Below are 19,188 nucleotides of genomic sequence, written 5' to 3' on the forward strand. Positions count from 1 at the left end.
AAAGAAAATCAAATGTTTTCATTTATTTACCTGTTTTTGCTTTGACATTATGGGGTATTGTGATGTCATTATGGGTTATTGTGATGTCATTATGGGGCAATGTGATGTCTTGTGGGATATTATGATGTCATTATTGGGTATTGGGTGTAGATTGATGAGGGAAAAAATGATTTAATCCATTTTAGAATAAGGCTGTAACGTAACAAAATGTGGAAATGGTGAAGGGGTCTGATTAATTTCCGAATGCATTGTATATATAGGCAGCACTTAGTGACATCACTTCCTGAAACAAGAGGCACAAATATATAACATAGGTTCACAATATAAACATTCAATGTGTCAAAATATATGACCAAGCTGGAAGTGGAAACGCCAGCCCAGCCATAATCCTAGAGGTTCACTGATGATCAACCTCCTCCTTCACATCTGACTCCTGATGATCAACCTCCTCCTTCACATCTGACTCCTGATGATCAACCTCCTCCTTCACATCTGACTCCAGTGATCAATCCAGAGTGTCTTCTTTTTTGGGCTGAATCCCGATGGACGACGTTATCGAATAGGACGTCATCACCACCACAAGTTAATTGTCATTCAGGTTATCATTGGGAAGAGCATTAGCAATATGTCCTGTTTGGTAACTTGTCTCGTTCAAAGGATTTACATTGGCAGGTGTAAAAAAAACAAAACTCAGTCGATCTCAAACTGCAGAAAAACGTTTTGTAAGTCTTCAAAGTAGTGTGATGTAGTTAATGGAGATGGAGGTGTGTTCTACGGGTCTGGGCAGGTTTTATGTAGTTCATGGAGATGGAGGTGTGTTCTAGTGGGTCTGGGCTGGTGTGATGTAGTTAACGGAGATGGAGGTGGGTTCTAGTGGGTCTGGACATGTGTGATGTAGTTAATGTAGATGGAGGTGGGTTCTAGTGGGTCTGGGCAGGTGTGATGTAGTTCATGGAGATGGAGGTGTGTTCTAGTCGGTCTGGACAGGTGTGATGTAGTTAATGGAGATGAAGGTGTGTTCTAGTGGGTCTGGGCTGGTGTGATGTAGTTCATGGAGATGGAGGTGGATTATAGTGGGTCTGTGAAGGTGTGATGTAGTTCATGGAGATGGAGGTGTGTTCTAGTGGGTCTGGGCAGGTGTGATGTGGTTAATGAAGATGAAGGTGTGTTCTAGTGGGTCTGGGCAGGTGTGATGTAGTTAATGGAGATAAAGGTGTGGTCTAGTGGGTCTGGACAGGTGTGATGTAGTTAATGGAGATGGAGATGTGTTCTAGTGGGTCTGGGCAGGTGTGATGTAGTTAATGGAGATGGAGGTGTGTTCTAGTGGGTCTGGGCAGGTGTGATGTAGTTATTGATGTAGTGGTGATTTGTAGATCAATCAGTCGCCTGCAGTGTCAAACAAGCCCAATACCAAACTAATCAGGTGGTTGTTCGACGAAATGAAGCTTCACGTGCTGCTGATAAAGTGATACAGGCATCAGCACACTGTTTAGTGATTTGGACGCATGGCTCGTAGCTCCGGTATCAAACGTAACATATCGACAAGTTGACACAACATAAAGGAGCAAGCAGGTTGATTTTCTCTTTTGATTTGAACCCATGGCAAGAAGGCACCAGAGCCCACCGTGCTAACAGGTTCCCACTAGATAACACAACCACACAGCTCATGAAAAGCATGAGGTGAAGCTTGAGCTAGATATCAACCTAGCATGACCTTCCTAGATATCGAGCAAGTTCCTAGTCCCTTCCCTCAAGTCAGTGAGTCAACACAGGAAGGAGCAATGGATGGATAGTTCATTTATTTCCAAAGCTGCAATGATGGGACACACACAGTATGGAAGAATGATCAGTAGTGACGGAATATAAATAGCACTCCCACAGCAATTCTCCATTAATCTGCCATATAATATACTAACAAAAAAAACAATTGAAATGTCTATCAAAGTCATTGTGATCGTATAGTGGATTTAACAATTCATACTAATTCCTACTTTACTATAATAAATTAATCAATTGTTTCCATGTGTCTCATATTCACTACATCAGAATAAACTGTCATCCATTTTAGTGTCAAAATATATCAAATTAACCTGAAAATTACTTAATGTCTGGTGGCGAAGAAGTATAATACACCTAAACTAACAATACCGGGCTAATAAACTAGCTGGTGTTAATTTTTATTGATTTATTTTTTATTTCACCTTTAACCAGGTAGGCTAGTTGAGAACAAGTTCTCATTTGCAACTGTGACCTGGCCAAGATAAAGCATAGCAGTGTGAACAGACAACACAGAGTTACACATGGAGTAAACAATTAACAAGTCAATAGGGTCTATATACATTGTGTGCAAAAGGCATGAGGAGGTAGGCGAATAATTACAATTTTGCAGATTAACACTGGAGTGATAAATGATCAGATGGTCATGTACAGGAAGAGATACTGGTGTGCAAAAGAGCAGAAACGTAAATAAATATCAACAGTATGGGGATGAGGTAGGTAAAATTGGGTGGGCTATTTACCGATAGACTATGTACAGCTGCAGCGATCGGTTAGCTGCTCAGATAGCAGATGTTTGAAGTTGGTGAGGGAGAAAAAGTCTCCAACTTCAGCGATTTTTGCAATTCGTTCCAGTCACAGGCAGCAGAGAACTGGAACGAAAGGCGGCCAAATGAGGTGTTGGCTAAAGGGATGATCAGTGAGATACACCTGCTGGAGCGCGTGCTACGGGTGGGTGTTGCCATCGTGACCATTGAACTGAGATAAGGCGGAGCTTTACCTAGCATGGACTTGTAGATGACCTGGAGCCAGTGGGTCTGGCGACGAATATGTAGCGAGGGCCAGCCGACTAGAGCATACAGGTCGCAGTGGTGGGTGGTATAAGGTGCTTTAGTGACAAAACGGATGGCACTGTGATAAACTGCATCCAGTTTGCTGAGTAGAGTGTTGGAAGCAATTTTGTAGATGACATCGCCAAAGTCGAGGATCGGTAGGATAGTCAGTTTTACTAGGGTAAGTTTGGCGGCGTGAGTGAAGGAGGCTTTGTTGCGGAATAGAAAGCCGACTCTAGATTTGATTTTCGATTGGAGATGTTTGATATGAGTCTGGAAGGAGAGTTTACAGTCTAGCCAGACACCTAGGTACTTATAGATGTCCACATATTCAAGGTCGGAACCATCCAGGGTGGTGATGCTAGTCAGCGGTGCGGGTGCAGGCAGCGAACGGTTGAAAAGCATGCATTTAATTTTACTAGCGTTTAAGAGCAGTTGGAGGCCACGGAAGGAGTGTTGTATGGCATTGAAGCTCGTTTGGAGGTTAGATAGCACAGCTACAAATTGCCTACAGTGATAACATATAAAGAGGCTTATTTGACGACAAACCAACAACAGTAGTTACTGAAACATAAATTGCTAATGTATGATGTAATGTCAACTTTATACATTTCCATCCCAGAACCACTCAATTGTCAAATTCTCCACAAATCTGCTGTGGATTACCCAGAGTTCCATACCTTTATCACTGAGTGTATTACTGAGTGTAATGTAAACAACATGAGCAACGGTCTAAGGTACTGCACCTCAGTGCTAGAGGGGTCACTACAGGCTGTATCATAACAGGCCGTGATTGATAGTCCCATAGGGCAGCGCACAATAGGCCCAGCATCGTCTGGGTTAGGGTTTAGCCGGGGTAGGCCGTCATTGCAAATAAGAATTTGTTCTTAATTGACTTGCCTAGTTAAATAAAGGTTAAATATATATAAAACATGTAACTTCATTACACCGTTACACTGGTATACAAACTCAGTAGCACAGAGATCATCCATATGACGTTGAGAAATACTGCATTGTGGGTAGTTTAGAAGATTTCCTGAAATAAGTTAATAAATATGTAATAACGCAAAAACATAACTGTTTGTACTTATAGGTAACCAAATCGTGACTACAACTAGCTTAGTAAGTTTTTAACCACACTGTAGTGTAACGCTGGTGAGTAAATATAATGCTTCCTACACTTTAACTTGTCTGAAAATAAAATAAACATTTTACTCAACTGCGTTACCCACTCCAGTCAACAAATGGCGGTCTGCGACTTTAAGGCGATGCTGCTAGTGTGACGTATAATCTAGTGGACGGAACGCTTATTTCAACAGCAGCAACAGTTCGCGATACACTTCGGTAGCTTGCTAGCCAAAATCGACGAACCAATAAAGCTCTTTAGACGCTTTAGTGTATATTAGCCACTGTGTTTTAAACCCACTTCTGTCTTCTAGTTAGTTATCCGATTTAATTTCATATTTACGGTGTTGTTATTAGTCAGCTACCGGACTGGTTAAGTTAGCATTAGCCTAACTAGCTAACATCTCCGACCATGAGCTCACTAAGCTACTCTCCTGTTAAAGAAGAGACTGATAACACAGTAAAACAAGAAGTAGAGGGTGAGGCCGTTACTGTGAAAGAAGAGGAAGACGCGTTCAGAGTGAAAGAGGAGGAGGATGTTACAGCAAAAGGAGAGGAGGATGTTACAGTAAAAGGAGAGAAGGATGTTACAGTAAAAGGAGAGAAGGATGTTACAGTAAAAGGAGAGGAGGATGCAGTTTTTGGAGTGAAAGAGGAGAAGGGAGAGATGACTGTTACATCGAAAAAGGAGGAGGAAGAAGAGGAGGGACCTGGATATCTGGGCCCGGTTTCCCAAACGCATCTTAAAGAATCCAATGGTTCTAACGATGAATTTAGCCAAAAGATGGTTTTGAGAAACCGTTCCCTTATTAACACTAGTAAGTACTGTCTTAAAAACAGAGGCACAAACTCTGCAGTTGTTGAACTGATGTTTGGTGTTAAAGCGGAAATCTGCAATTGCTACATCCATATTGTGACGTTTAAATTATTTATTTATAGCCATTGATCCTTGAAGAATATAACACATGCCTCATGAGCTTAGTTCAACTGTTTTCCCCATCAGATCCCCAAATAAGCTTTTTTTTACTCTGTTTAGAAACAATGTAAATCAACACTGCCAGCCTCAACATGGTTAAAACTATAATGTTGATATCATGGATGGTCAGTCCTTGCATCCATAGGTCTGTCTGTCTGTAGTTTCATTTCTCCAACCCCATAATCATCTTATTACCATAACAGTGGTGGAATGACAGATTTGTTATTGTTTGAACTGCAGATTGCTGGGTTGTGTGTTTTTTTAAACATCAACAAAATGGCTGCCCAGAGACTTGGTTTGGTGAGCAGCTGAGGGATTGGGGAAGGAGAAGTGTAACCACTCTCAAATTCATAGAGAAAGCTATTGTAGAAAGCGTAACACAACACCTAGCGACCTCGTCAAGAAGTTCAGACATTTTGGCGTAACAGTTATAAGGTGTTGACTTGACAGTCGCTGGACCCAAGTTTGAGTTCAGCTCAGGGCTACCCCCTGAATTCACTACACTATGAATATTAAGGACTGGCCATCCATGAGGTCATAATGATAGTTTAACCAGGTTTCTAGGCTATATAGTATATTCTAGAATTCATCCATGATGTCATAATGAAAGTTTAACCAAGTTTCTATATAGTATATTCTAGAATTCGTCCATGATGTCATAGTGATCGTTTAACCAGGTTTCTAGGATATATAGTATATTCTAGAATTGCCAGTGAAGATTTCCTGTGGGGGGCCAAATTATTAGAGCTGTTGATAGGTCATTGTATAATATTCTGCCAATTTTTTTTCATGCCCTTACATTAAAGGCAAGACATACCTAGATTCAGTTACATTCATGAATTGGTTTGAAACCTATGTTTAAACCCTTCTCACGGTTGGTGCCTTGACGGATTTGTAAGAAATGGCTTGTCATGAAACACTATATTTCTATTTCTATCTATTTATTTAAAAGTAACCTTTATTTAACTTGGCAAGTCAGTTAAGAACAAATTCTTATTTACAATGACTGCCTACCCCGGACGATGCTGGGCCAATTGTGCGCCGCCCTATGGGATTCCCAATCACGGTCGGTTGTGATACAGCCTGAATTTGATCGAGGGTGTCTGTAGTGGTGCCTCAAGCACTGAGATCCAGTGTCCTCTGCGCCACCTGGGAGCCCCAAAATCATGTTCTAGTGCTGTCCCCAACTAAAATACATCTTGGTCAACCAAGAGTCAGCTGTTCTTTCTACCAATCGCCCCATGTGTTTTTATAAAATCAAATATACGCACTGAACTTGTCTGATGCTTTAACCTGTCTGGCAACAGCAAGTGAAAGTGCAGGGCACCAAATTCAAAACAACGGAAATCCCATAATTAAAATTCCCCAAACATACAAGTATTATACACCATTTTAAAGATAAAATTCTCGTTAATCCAGCCACAGTGCCTGATTTCAAAAAGGCTTTACAGCGAAAGCACCACAAATGATTGTTAGGTCACCACCAAGTCACAGAAAAACACAGCCATTTTTCCAGCCAAAGAGAGGAGTCACAAAAAGCACAAATAGAGATGAAAATGAATCACTAACCTTTGATGATTTTCATCAGATGACACTCTTGGACTTCATGTTACACAATACATGTATGTTTTGTTCGCTAAAGTGCATATATCAAAAAATCTCATTTTACATTGGCGCGTTATGTTCTGTAGTTCTCAAACATGCAGTGATTTTGCAGAGAGCCACATCAAGTTACAGAAATACTCATCATAAATGTTGACAAATACAAGTGTTACACATGGAATTATAGATATACTTCTCCTTAATGCAACTACGGTGTCAGATTTTTAAAAAACTTTACGGAAAAAGCAAACCATGCAATAATCTGAGTACAGCGTTCAGACAACAAAGCAGCCAAAAAGATATCCGCCATATTGGGTAGTCAACATTAGTCAGAAATAGCGTTATAAATATTCACTTACCTTTGATGATCTTCATCAGAATGCCCTCCCAGGAATCCCAATTCCACCATAAATGTTTGGTTTGTTCAATAATGTCCATCAGTTATGTCCAAATATCTTCTTTTGTTAGGGAGTTTGGTAAACAAATCCAAAAGCGCATTCAGGTCACGCCGAATGTCGGACGAAAAGTTTAAAAAGTTCCATTACGGCCCGTAGAAACTTGTCAAACTAAGTATAGAATCAATCTTTAGGATGTTTTAAACATAAATGTTCAATAATGTTCCAACCGGAGAATTCCTTTGTCTGTAGAAAAGCAATGGAATGAGAGCTAACTCTCTCGTGACCGCCCATCAAAAGCCCAAGTCACTCTGCCACACCACTTACTCAAACAGCTCTCACGAGCCCCTCCTTTATAGTAGAATCCTCAAACGAGTTTCTAAAGACGGTTGACATCTAGTGGAAGCCTTAGGAAGTGCAACATAACCAATATCCCACTGTATTTACAATAGGGGCTGAGTTAAAGAAAACTACAAGCCTCAGATTTCCCACTTCCTGGTTGGATTTTTGCCTGCCATGTGAGTTATGTTTTATTCACAGACATCATTCAAACAGCTTTAGAAACTTCAGAGTGTTTTCTATCCAATACTAGTAATAATATGCATATATTCGCATCGAGGACAGAGTAGCAGGCAGTTTACTCTGGGCACCTTATTCATCCAAGCTGCTCAATACAGAAGTTAACAACCCTCCAAACGAGCTTCAATGCCATACAACATTCCTCCTGTGGCCTTCAACTGCTCTTAAACGCTAGTAAAACTAAATGCATGCTTTTCAACCGATCGCTTTCTGCACCCGCCAGCCCGACTAGCATCACTACACGACTTAGAATATGTGGACAACTACAAATACCTAGGTGTCTGGTTAGACTGTAAACTCTCCTTCCAGACTCATTTTAAGCATATTCAATCCAACATTAAATCTAGAATCGGCTTCCTATTTAGGAACAAAGCCTCCTTCACTCACGCTGCCAAACATACCCTCGTAAAACTGAATATCCTACCGATCCTTGACTTTGGCGATGTAATTTACAAAATAGCCTCCAACACTCTACTCAGCAAACTGGATGCAGTCTATCACAGTGCCATCCGTTTTGTCACCAATGCCCCATATACTACACACCACTGCGACCAGTATGCTCTCGTCTGCTGGCTCTAGCTACATATTCGTCACCAAACCCACTGGCTCCAGGTAATCTATAAGTCTTTGCTAGGCCACCTTAACTCAGCTCACTGGTCACCATAGCAACACCCACCCATAGCACGCACTCTAGGAGGTATATCTCACTGGTCATCCCCAAAGCCAGCACCTTTTTGGCCGCCTTTCCTTCCAGTTCTCTGCTGCCAATGACTGTAAGGAATTGCAAAAATCACTGAAGCTGGAGACTTATCTCCCTCTCTAACTTTTAAGCATCAGCTATCTGTAAATGGATGGGCTATCTGTAAATAGCCCATCCAACTAGCTACCTCATTCCCATTTATTTTTTAATTGACTTTTTTTGCTCTTTTTCACACCAGTATTTCTACTTGCATCATCATCTGCACATCTATCACTCCAGTGTTAATTTGCTAAATTTGAATTACTTCGCTACTATGGCCAATTTATTGCCGTGCCTCCTTACTCCATTTGCACACGCTGGATATAGATTTTTCTATTGTGTTATTGATTGTATGTTTGTTTATCCCACGTGTAACTCTGTTGTTTTTGTCGCACTGCTTTGCTTTATCTTGCCCAGGTCGCAGTTGTAAATGAGGACTTGTTCTCAACTGGCCTACCTGGTTAAATAAAGGTTAAATAATTTTTTTACATTTAAAATAAAACGGATACTGTCACTAACTTCACTAGGCTATGTGGGACGTTAGCGTCCCACCTCTTCAACAGCCAGTGAAACTGCTCGGCGCCAAATTCAAATACAGAAATACTCATTATAAAAATTCAGAAAACAAAACTTATTTTACTTAGATTTAAAGATGAACGTCTTGTGAATCCAACCACGGTGTCAGATTTAAAAAATGCTTTATGGCGAAAGCATACCGTACGGTTATTTGAGAACATAGCCCACTAGACAATTCATTACAAACAGGAACCAGCCAAGTAGAACAGTCAGAAATGGAGATAAAAATGAATCCCTTACCTTTGATGATCTTCATATGGTTGCACTCAGCAGACATTCATTTACTCAATAAATGAAAAAGTCTCTTTATATACAAAAACTTCAGTTTTGTTCGTGCGTTTTCTTTAGTAATCCACAGGCTCAAATGCAGTCAAAACAGGAAGACAAAAAAGTCCAAATTGTATCTGTAAAGTTCATAGAAACATGTCAAATGATGTTTATATTCAACCCTCAGGTTGTTTTTAGCCTAAATAATCGCTAATATTTCAACCCGACAATAACGTTGTCAATTTAAAAGGTAAACAAGAATTGCTATCTCTCTTTCGCACGCATGAAAAAGCTCTGCGACACTTTAGTCATTCCGAATGCTCTTATTCCCTCATTTTTCAGAATACAAGCCTGAAACTATTTCTAAAGACTGTTGACATCTAGTGGACGGCATAGGAACTGCAATTTGAGTCCTAAATCAATGGATCCTGTAATGGCAGTGAATAGAAAACTACAAAAAAAAAAATATATATATGCTTCCTGAATTGATTTTTCTCAGGTTTTTGCTTGCCAAATCAGTTCTGTTATACTCAGACACTATTTTAACAGTTTTGGAAACTTTAGAGTGTTTTCTATTCAAATCTACCAGTTATATGCATATCATATCTTCTGGGCCCGAGAAGCAGGCAGTTTTATTTGGGCATGCTTTTCATCCAAAATTCCAAATGCTGCCCCCTACCCTAGAGAGGTTAAGGACATTCAGCAGGACATTCAAACGAGCCTTAGAATTATAATCCAAAGTAGTGTGAAATGCACTCATAAGCAACCTGGAAATGGAGGTTACTCCCCTGAGTTTTCCCTCATTCACATTCAGAATACATTGTGAAAAACTAAAATCTTTGCTCACCATTTTTGTTCCAGGCAGATATACTACATCCATAACTATCGGTTTCCTCATTAGCAGGGAGGTGTTTCTGCAATCAAATTGTGTGTGCATCGCCCTCATGCCGCAATTTTATTAAACACAGAAAGGGGCCTATATTGGAGACCAAAAGTCGTCTGGCACACTGCTTAGGATTTCAACAACATGAGTAACTTATTTCTAGCCTACAATCATTGATTTTACTACTAATGTGAAAACAAGACAAAATATGACTGTTCTTGCTCATTTTAAGACAATTGGCAAAAAAAATTGCATTCTTTGCACACGTCAATTGTTTTACAACATCATGGCTATGCTGTTGGCATCACCTTTTACAGTGGATTTCCGCTGTTGTGGGCCTTTAACCATCTGTCTGACTTTGTTGTTCACACAGGAGAGAGACGTGAATATCGTGGATCCTCTGGGGGTCCTCAACAACCTCATGATGTTGAAGAGGCAGAGAAGAGTCTCTCCAGATCAGAACACCTCAACAAACACCTGCAGAGATCCACAGGGAAGAAATCTCATTCCTGCTCTGACTGTGGGAAGAGATTCACCTGCTCATCAGGCATTAAAATTCATCAGAGAATCCACACAGGAGAGAAATGTTTTAGCTGTACTCAAAGTGGGATGAATTTTACTCGGTCAACCAGCCTGATATCACACCAGAGAACACACACAGGAAAGAAATTGTATATCTGTGCTCAATGTGGGAAGCGTTTTAGTCAATCTAGTGTTCTGACAGTGCACCAGAGAATACACACAGGAGAGAAACCCTTTAGCTGTGATCAATGTGGGAAGAGTTTTATTACAAATAACATTCTGACTGTACACCATAGAACACACACAGGAGAGAAGCCTTATAGCTGTGCTCAATGTGGGAAGGGTTTTGGACAATCTTTTGCTCTGACAGTGCACCAGAGAATACACACAGGAGAGAAACCCTATAGCTGTGATCAATGTGGGAAGAGTTTTATTACATATAACATTCTGACTCGACACCAGAGAACACACACAGGAGAGAAGCCTTATAGCTGTGCTCAATGTGGGAAGGGTTTTGGTCAATCTTTTGCTCTGACAGTGCACCAGAGAATACACACAGGAGAGAAACCCTATAGCTGTACTCAATGTGGGATGAGTTTTACTCGGTCAACCAGCCTGATATCGCACCAAAGAATACACACAGGAGAGAAATCTTATATCTGTGATCAATGTGGGAAGAGTTTTGGTAGATCTGGACAGCTGAATGTACACCAGAGAACACACACAGGAGAGAAATATTTTAGCTGTGATCAATGCGGGAAGAGTTTTGGACATTCTAGCGTTCTGACAGAGCACCAGAGAACACACACAGGAGAGAAACCTTATGTCTGTGATCAATGTGGGAAGAGTTTTGGTAGATCTGGGCAGCTGACTGTACACCAGAGAACACACACAGGAGAGAAACCTTATAGCTGTGATGAATGTGGTAAGAGTTTTTGTGGATCTGGACAGCTGACTGTACACAAGAGATCACACACAGGAGAGAAACCTTATAGCTGTGGTCAATGTGGGAAGAGTTTTATTACATCTAGCATTCTGACTCAACACCAGAGAACACACACAGGAGAGAAGCCTTTTATCTGTGATCAATGTGGGAAGAGTTTTGGTAGATCTGGGCATCTGACTGTACACCAGAGAACACACACAGGAGAGAAACCTTATAGCTGTGATCAATGTGGGAAGAGTTTTTGTCGATCTGGACAGCTGATTGTACACAAGAGATCACACACAGGAGAGAAATCTCATATCTGTGCCAGGAGATAATCTGATAAAAGAGCTCTGATTTCAATATCAGAAAATACATACATGAAGGAGTTGTTTCATGATATTAATGTCACAATGTAGAATGTTTTAACATTGTAGTAGGAGTATTTTGATAATGTCACAATGTTGAACCCTAAACATTTGTCCACTGTTCTATTGATTTCAACATGATATGGACATTAGCCTCGGGGAAAATCCCAGCTCTGAAATGGAAGAGTACTATTTATATGATTTAACAAAAAGTGACTAACAAAAAAAGAGTCGTTACACTTACCACGTTGGTGACCCACTTGAATCAAAATGCAACACTTCAAAATGTAGCTAGTTGTTTTCTACAAATTGTCCTCTAACCAGTGATGTACACATTATTCCCAGATTCCGTGTGGTTTTTGAGATGTTAGTTTTAACAGGACATGCAACCTCATCTCCCTCCTCTCGGCACAATTGATTTTAACATGATATCGATGAGTGATGACAAATAAGTGTTGCATTCCTTTGTTTAGCGACCCCTAAATTTAAATGCATCACTCCAAAATGTAGCTGACTGTCTTCTGCAGGTTGTCCTCTAACCAGTGAGGTAAAAGATATCTCCCATTTCCATGTGTTTTTTTTAGTTGTGTTTGTTTCAACAGCCCGTACAACCTGATTTCCCCCATAATTGATATCAGTGATTTATTGCTACTTGTCAAAACAACAGCGTTTTTGGTGCTTGTGCAGTTTATTAGCTGCTTGTTTAAACCAATACAAGTAATATGATTATTGTGGCAGGTGTTTGTGTATATAGCACATGTTATGTTTAGGTTTTCAATTTATCCCAATCTGTTTCTGCATATTGGTTATTGACTTGGACACGTTAAAACTGTGCTTTGACATTGGAGATATCCCACCTAGCAAAATGTAATTGAAAAGACGTTGAAAATAAAACTATGCAACCAATATTTTATATTTACAATTCGTGTAACATTTAGTAATCATAATTATTTATGTAACCAAATTACAATTTTTTTGGCTACAATTATATTGACATTGTTTCCCTGCTTTCAGAATATCAGGGTTCATTCTCAGATGTGCCAACCCAAATGTACTAGAGCGTGACATTGGGGACTGGGCCCCGATCCAACAACATGCCTATCTAGTGAACCCTGAAAAGAGAGAGAAGCTCCGCCGTGAGATGGAAAGTTACTACAGATATTGCAGGAGTTTCCTTTTGAAATCAGGCATGTCCGTGGTAAGGACAACTTGGTTGTTGATTGTCTCAAGGGTGGGCAGTCAAAAAGTGTTGTGTTTTGCGCTTAGCCAGTGAGTTGCCATGGATCACAATTTATTTTGACTGCACGTTTTTCCGTATTGGAAATTATTTTTGTTTGGGCTCGTTCCAAGGGGACGAGAGTTCTAGAAGCTAGTGAGTTTTAGGAAGACGAGAGTTCTAGAAGCTAATTGTTGACAGCCAGTAGACACCATGTTTATATTGGTGAAGGTGAAGCATTGTGGTTGATTATAATGTGTAATTGAAGTTGTTTTATGTTGGTGGTAAGCATTCTCTTAAGGGGGAAGGTGTTAGTCTTTAGTTTTTCCATTTATGTTTTGAGGTTGAACTTTCGCCCGTAGAGATCATTAGCACGTAGGGCGCACCGATTGGGGTCACCTCGTTAGTCAGTATGTCAGTATGTATTACACCTGTGCTGGCTTGTCCATCTCATTAGGGGGAAGGTGTTTCACCTGAGCTGGTCTAGGTTCTATTTAAGAATGTCTGGCCCAGTGCTCCAGTTGTCTTGATAGATGTGGAGAGTCAAAACCTTTAGTTGCTCCACCTTTTTGGTTTGCGCCCCTTTTTTACTTTTGTTGTGGGTTTCTCTTTTGTTTGCCTCTTCTTGGGCAGATTTAGTCGGTCTCATGGTTGGTGTCTTGTATGTCCCAGTTGTTGTTACTAATCAACTTTCAGTGGACACTGAGAGCAAAACTGCAACATTATGTTATAATACTTTTATTGGATCAAATGGTGGTTTTATGCAACAGAATAGAGGGTTCTTATAACTATTTTGTCTGTGTTCTACTGAGGATGGGCCTCTGGGAGAAAACAATGACAGAGATTTACAATGTATTTTGGGTGATAAAACCTAAAGAGACCGCATTCCAGAGTATGAGTTAATGTTTCTGTTCTATATGGTACCAGGGAGAGATGACCCCAGGGCCAGACCCTGGTCTCTACACAAAGAGTACTGTTTTTACATCAGATACTGTCTGCTGAGAATTATAACTATCTTTCATACAAATCTTGACCTTGTGACCCGTTCTATACATCTGTTGTTTGTCATGTAGGTTGAAAGGGGTGCATCTGGGCTATTAAAGACATTTGTACTTTTGTATCGGGACTCTCAACAAATCATCTGGGGGTGATTCGTCGACCAGCCATCATTATCGTAGAGCACTCAATTGATTCACTTTATATGTGTACGTTGTCTTGACCTGCTCCCTTATTATAAGGCGAATAAAGATTTAGTTTAAGTATAACTCTGACTTGTGTGATACGTTTGTCACCTCATTTGATATGAAAGAAATCAACAACCACATTTGGCGATGGGGCGTGAATCTTGACTTGGTGACTGATGACCTGGCTAAATGGTACACGAGAGATCCCTCTAACTTGGGATCTCAGGGAGACCACACTTCGGGAACGGAGCAGATGAACCCACCTTTGATCTGAGTGGATACCACCGCTCGAACCTAGTTTTTAAAAAAGAAAGAGGTGAGTGAAACACGCAAAGTGTAGTTTTTAGAAAAGCCTCATAGGCTCTGAGTGTGTATTCCTGTGTGGTGTAGGCCCAGGCTCTGAGGCCGAGTCAGCTATCTGTAATTATTTTTAACATTTACTCTTTTTAAACCTGTACCCCATTTTAGAAGTATTAAAATATGTAAATGTATGAGTTGCATTATCCTAGGAACTAACCATGAGATAGAAATGTGAAAATATTTCTGCAGGTTAAAATATTGTTGAAAAACAACTAATTGCTTTGGTATGTTTGGGAATAACATTGTGTGACTGTGATATGAGAGTTGCGTGACTGTGGAAATTAGTCTTAATCTGACGTTTGGATAGTAACATATAGAAATATGCCTAATCAGATGTTTGAAATTTGGATAATAAATGGGATGATATTTTAGAAAGCAGCGGAAGGTCTATAGTTCCTGGGAGGCTTGATTTTCCAGTGGTTTCTGGGAGGTTAGAGAACCGTTGGGGATCCCATGGTCATTGTCCGGGAAATAATAGTTTATTTTTGGTTCTGTTGGGAGTATGTTTGGAGAGCTGTTTCGTAGCTATGGAGAGTCCTTGAAAAAGCAAATGGAATGGTTGTCGTGAGTACCTGAGAATTTCTTACGTTTTATATGGATTCTGTTAATATATGAAAATATGATGAATTGTATGTGTGTACAATCGATTACTAGAGATTTGATGAAGTAATACTGGGAATATAATTACATACAATTTAAACAACCCATATGAAGACAAACGTAGGTTTTGAGTTGGTATCTTTAACCTCTGACTCCCCATCCCGCATGAGGGAGCGTAATCATCGCCTGACACTAATTAGCATAACGCAAGGGACATAAATATTCCTAGAAAATATTCCTATTCATGAAAATCACAAATGAAATATATTGAGACACAGCTTAGCCTTTTGTTAATCAACCTATCATCTCAGATTTTCAAAATATGCTTTACAGCCAAAGCTAGATAAGCATTTGTGTAAGTTTATTGATAGCCTAGCATAGCATTTTGTCCAGCTAGCAGCAGGTAACTTGGTCACGGAAATCAGAAAAGCAATCAAATTAAATCGTTTACCTTTGATGAGCTTCGGATGTTTTCACTCACGAGACTCCCAGTTAGATAGCAAATGTTCCTTTTTTCCAAAAACATTATTTTTGTAGGCGAAATAGCTCCGTTTGTTCTTCACGTTTGGCTGAGAAATCACCCGGAAATTGCAGTCATGAAAACTGCGAAAAATATTCCAAATTAGCTCCATAATATCCACAGAAACATGGCAAACGTTGTTTATAAATCCTCAAGGTGTTTTTCAAATATCTATTCGATAATATATCCATCGGGACAATTAGATTTTCAGTAGGACCGATTGCAGTAATGGCTACCTCTGTATTTTATGCGAGAATCTCTCTGGGAGCATCAGGTGACCACTTGCGCAATATAGCCGCTTACGGGTATTCTTCAACATAAATGCGTAAAACTATGTCACAATGCTGTAGACACCTTCGGGAATACGGAGAAAGAGTAATCTGGTTGATAGCCCATTCACTGCTCAATAGGGACGCATAGGAACGCAGCGCTTTCAAAACATGAGGCACTTCCGGATTGGATTTTTCTCAGGCTTTCGCCTGCAACATCAGTTCTGTTATACTCACAGACAATATTTTTACAGTTTTTGGAAACTTTAGTGTTTTCTATCCTAAGCTGTCAATTATATGCATATTCTAGCATCTTGTCCTGACAAATTTTTTTTCCAAAAATGAAAATACTGCCCCCTAGTCACAACAGGTTTTAACCCTTTCACACGTACCATCACACGGGTGTGGTCGTTCTACAGTGGTCCCTGAAGCGTACGATCACACCCCGTGTGATTAGAACACTCATTTAGAATGCTCGTTTAGAACGGCAGTTTCGAATGACGCAACAATCAGCATTTGAGCTGGCCACACTTTTTTCACAAACTATTTACACAAACACAGTCCTTACAAAGTTATGTCCAGAATGTCAGCAGTTTATTTTTGGATGCATTGTTCAGATATTCACAGAAGTAAATATAGCATAACACGATCATCCTAACCGGAAAAATGTAGGCTACATTTGTCCTAGCGCTGAGGAAAGATTGACCCAACACAAGCAGTCATATTTTCTAACTCTCGGCTGACATAAACTACAATATGAATTAGCTAATAGCAATATATAATTAATCACATCACGGGTGAGCTCACCATTTCAGCGCGCAGCCATGCATTTTTTCCTCACAGAAACCGAAGATAATAAGAGAAGACGAGATGAGTTTGGTCTGTTTATAGTATGCATGTTGAAGGGGTGTGTCATCTACCGTCGTTCACATCCCACCATTAATTTCCGGAAGTCCTCAAAAAATGTGTGAACTCTTACTCACCTCATTTTGTTATAACATCTTTGGTCAAACAGACGTGAATCCCAGAATGCATTGTATGTCAACAAACATGGCTACACAGCTGGAATTAGCTTAGCTCATCATAATCAGTACAACCTTCAAAAAAGTATTTTACACACATAATATGTGCCCATTACAATCTGTGCAAGAATCGGAATGCATGATTTGTCACCTAGAATTGAAAACATGTGAATAAAACCGTAAATACACAAATAATTGCCACACAAAACATTTTCTGATAGTGATTTATTGATACAAGTGGCGCGTGCCGGCAGTCAACCACGTAACCTCCCACTCTGGGCCATTCAGTGTTGTTGTTTATGTATGTAGCTAGTGAGCTAAGCTGTAGCATTAACAATGTCTTTCAAAAGGAGACAACTCACAAATGTGGAAATGCTGGAGATTTTTTTAAATTCTGACAATGAGTCTGAGTATGAAAGTCAGGAATCAGATTCTGACAGTGAGGAGCTGCCCCTGGCAGTAAAGTGGCATGACAAGCGAGACGTCCATGTCCTCTCCACTGTCCATACAGCAACCATGTCGGCCACAGGGAAGGTGGACCACCTGACCGGAGAGAGGTTGATCAAACCAGATTGTGTGCTTGATTATAACCTCAAAATGGGGTCCGTGGATAAGGCGGACATGATAAACAGCTTTGTGGAATGCACTCGGAAAACGACCAAGTGGTATAAGAAGATATTTTTCCATCTGATCGACACTGCTGTCCTCAACGGCAGCATAGTTCACCGCCAACTAACAGGTGAGATGATTACTGAACAAGGTATTTTTGTAATTGAATGTACAGTTCACATACAAATCCATTATGCAACTATAGTGACAATATCTCGCCCACCTACCCACTGCCTCATCATCCTCTAACTTTCCTCATCCTCCCCACTCCCTCATAGGTAAAGTAATTACCTACCAAAAATACAGAGAGAACCTCATGAGAGAGCTGCTAGAGGAGCACCACACCCCTCGGCGCCCATCCACTGGGGGCCGTCCTGCTGCAGACAATCCCCTACGCCTCACTGCACGGCATTTTCCCTGCAAAGTCCCTCAAACTGCTTCTCAAGGTAGTCGCACACGGAGGCATTGCAAAGTCTGCCTGTCTGGCGCCAGGAGAAGTAAGCAGAGGAAGATGACAAAATACATGTGTTTAGCTTGTGATACACTTCTATGTATTTCACCATGCTTTGAGGAGTATCACATGCTCAAGCATTATTGAGCACATCTGCAGCAATAAGTGACTGACTGACCTGACAGGTGACCTGACATGTGACTTGCCATGATACTATGCCTTTAGAGATGGGGGGTGGAAATGCCGTTGTTGTTCAGTCACTGCATGAATATTAAATATGGGTTATGCATATTCAGTTTTTTGTCCTCTAGTAAAACAAGTTGTTGAACCAACTACCAATACTGCAATAAAACAGATGAATATTACATATTGGCATATGTGTTTTCTTGCTGTGTTTTCATCCAGTAAAACTTTTAAGGAGTGTACGTTAGCATACAAAAGCTGTCCTCATTCTTCAGCTCCAAAGATGTCCAGCTCCAGTTATGATATTGGCAAATAATGTTTCTGGTTTCTGAAAGTACAGAATAAAGAGGAAGTATTCATTAGAATACAATATAAGGATATAGCAATAAAACAATACTACAAAGAAGTAACATAATAAACACTGCTAGAAAAAATAGTTTATTGCATTGACAAAATCACAGATTTGAGTTATAACAGTAAGAAACTAACTTTTTTTGTGGAGGCAAGGCAAAACAGAGCTATGCTGAATAGACTAAATAAACAAACCATGGTCATATTTGTATTTTATTTAACTAGGCAAGTAATTTAAGAACAAATTATTATTTACAATGATGGCCTACACCAGCCAAACTCGGACAACGCTGGGCCAATTGTGCGCTGCACTATGGGACTCCCAATCACAGCCAGTTGTGATACAGCCTGGATTTGAACCAGGGTGTCTGTAGTGACGCCTCTAGCACTGAGATGTAGAGCCATAGACCGCTGCGCCACTTGGGAGTCATAAGGCCATGGTAGCTTCAAAATACAACACAAGCTAATAGTTTTCTGACGCAACTAGCATGGTTTTACAGAGCTAATAGAATAATGTAGCTAGGTAAGCATGATTGACAATAACACCATAAAGGTTATAAAATGTGTAACGTTACATCACGTGTCCGCAGTTATAAGGAATATATTATGATCTACAGCAGAAACGGCATACGGAAACT

General features: G+C 40.2%; 1 protein-coding gene across 3 annotated transcripts in view; it reads left to right on the forward strand.

Annotated features, from left to right (window-relative positions):
* The window catches only part of LOC118938438 (uncharacterized), a 35,977-nt gene extending 21,711 nt beyond the window's left edge, over window positions 1–14,266 (forward strand). Inside the window, exons 1-2 of one of the 3 annotated variants that reach the window (XM_036942383.2) lie at window positions 1,188–4,771; window positions 10,344–14,266. In XM_036942383.2, the coding sequence (XP_036798278.2) occupies window positions 4,366–4,771; window positions 10,344–11,755 (1,818 nt within the window). In that variant the 5' untranslated portion in view covers window positions 1,188–4,365 and the 3' untranslated portion in view covers window positions 11,756–14,266. Of the gene's footprint in view, window positions 1–1,187; window positions 4,772–10,343 lie in introns of those variants that run through there. The other 2 variants (XM_090196088.1, XM_090196087.1) reach the window with 2 other exon arrangements.
* The last annotated feature ends 4,922 nt before the right edge of the window (window positions 14,267–19,188 follow it).

This window comes from Oncorhynchus mykiss, chromosome 13, assembly GCF_057628025.1.
Source record: "Oncorhynchus mykiss isolate SJ-2025 chromosome 13, ASM5762802v1, whole genome shotgun sequence".
Classification (NCBI taxonomy): domain Eukaryota; kingdom Metazoa; phylum Chordata; class Actinopteri; order Salmoniformes; family Salmonidae; genus Oncorhynchus; species Oncorhynchus mykiss.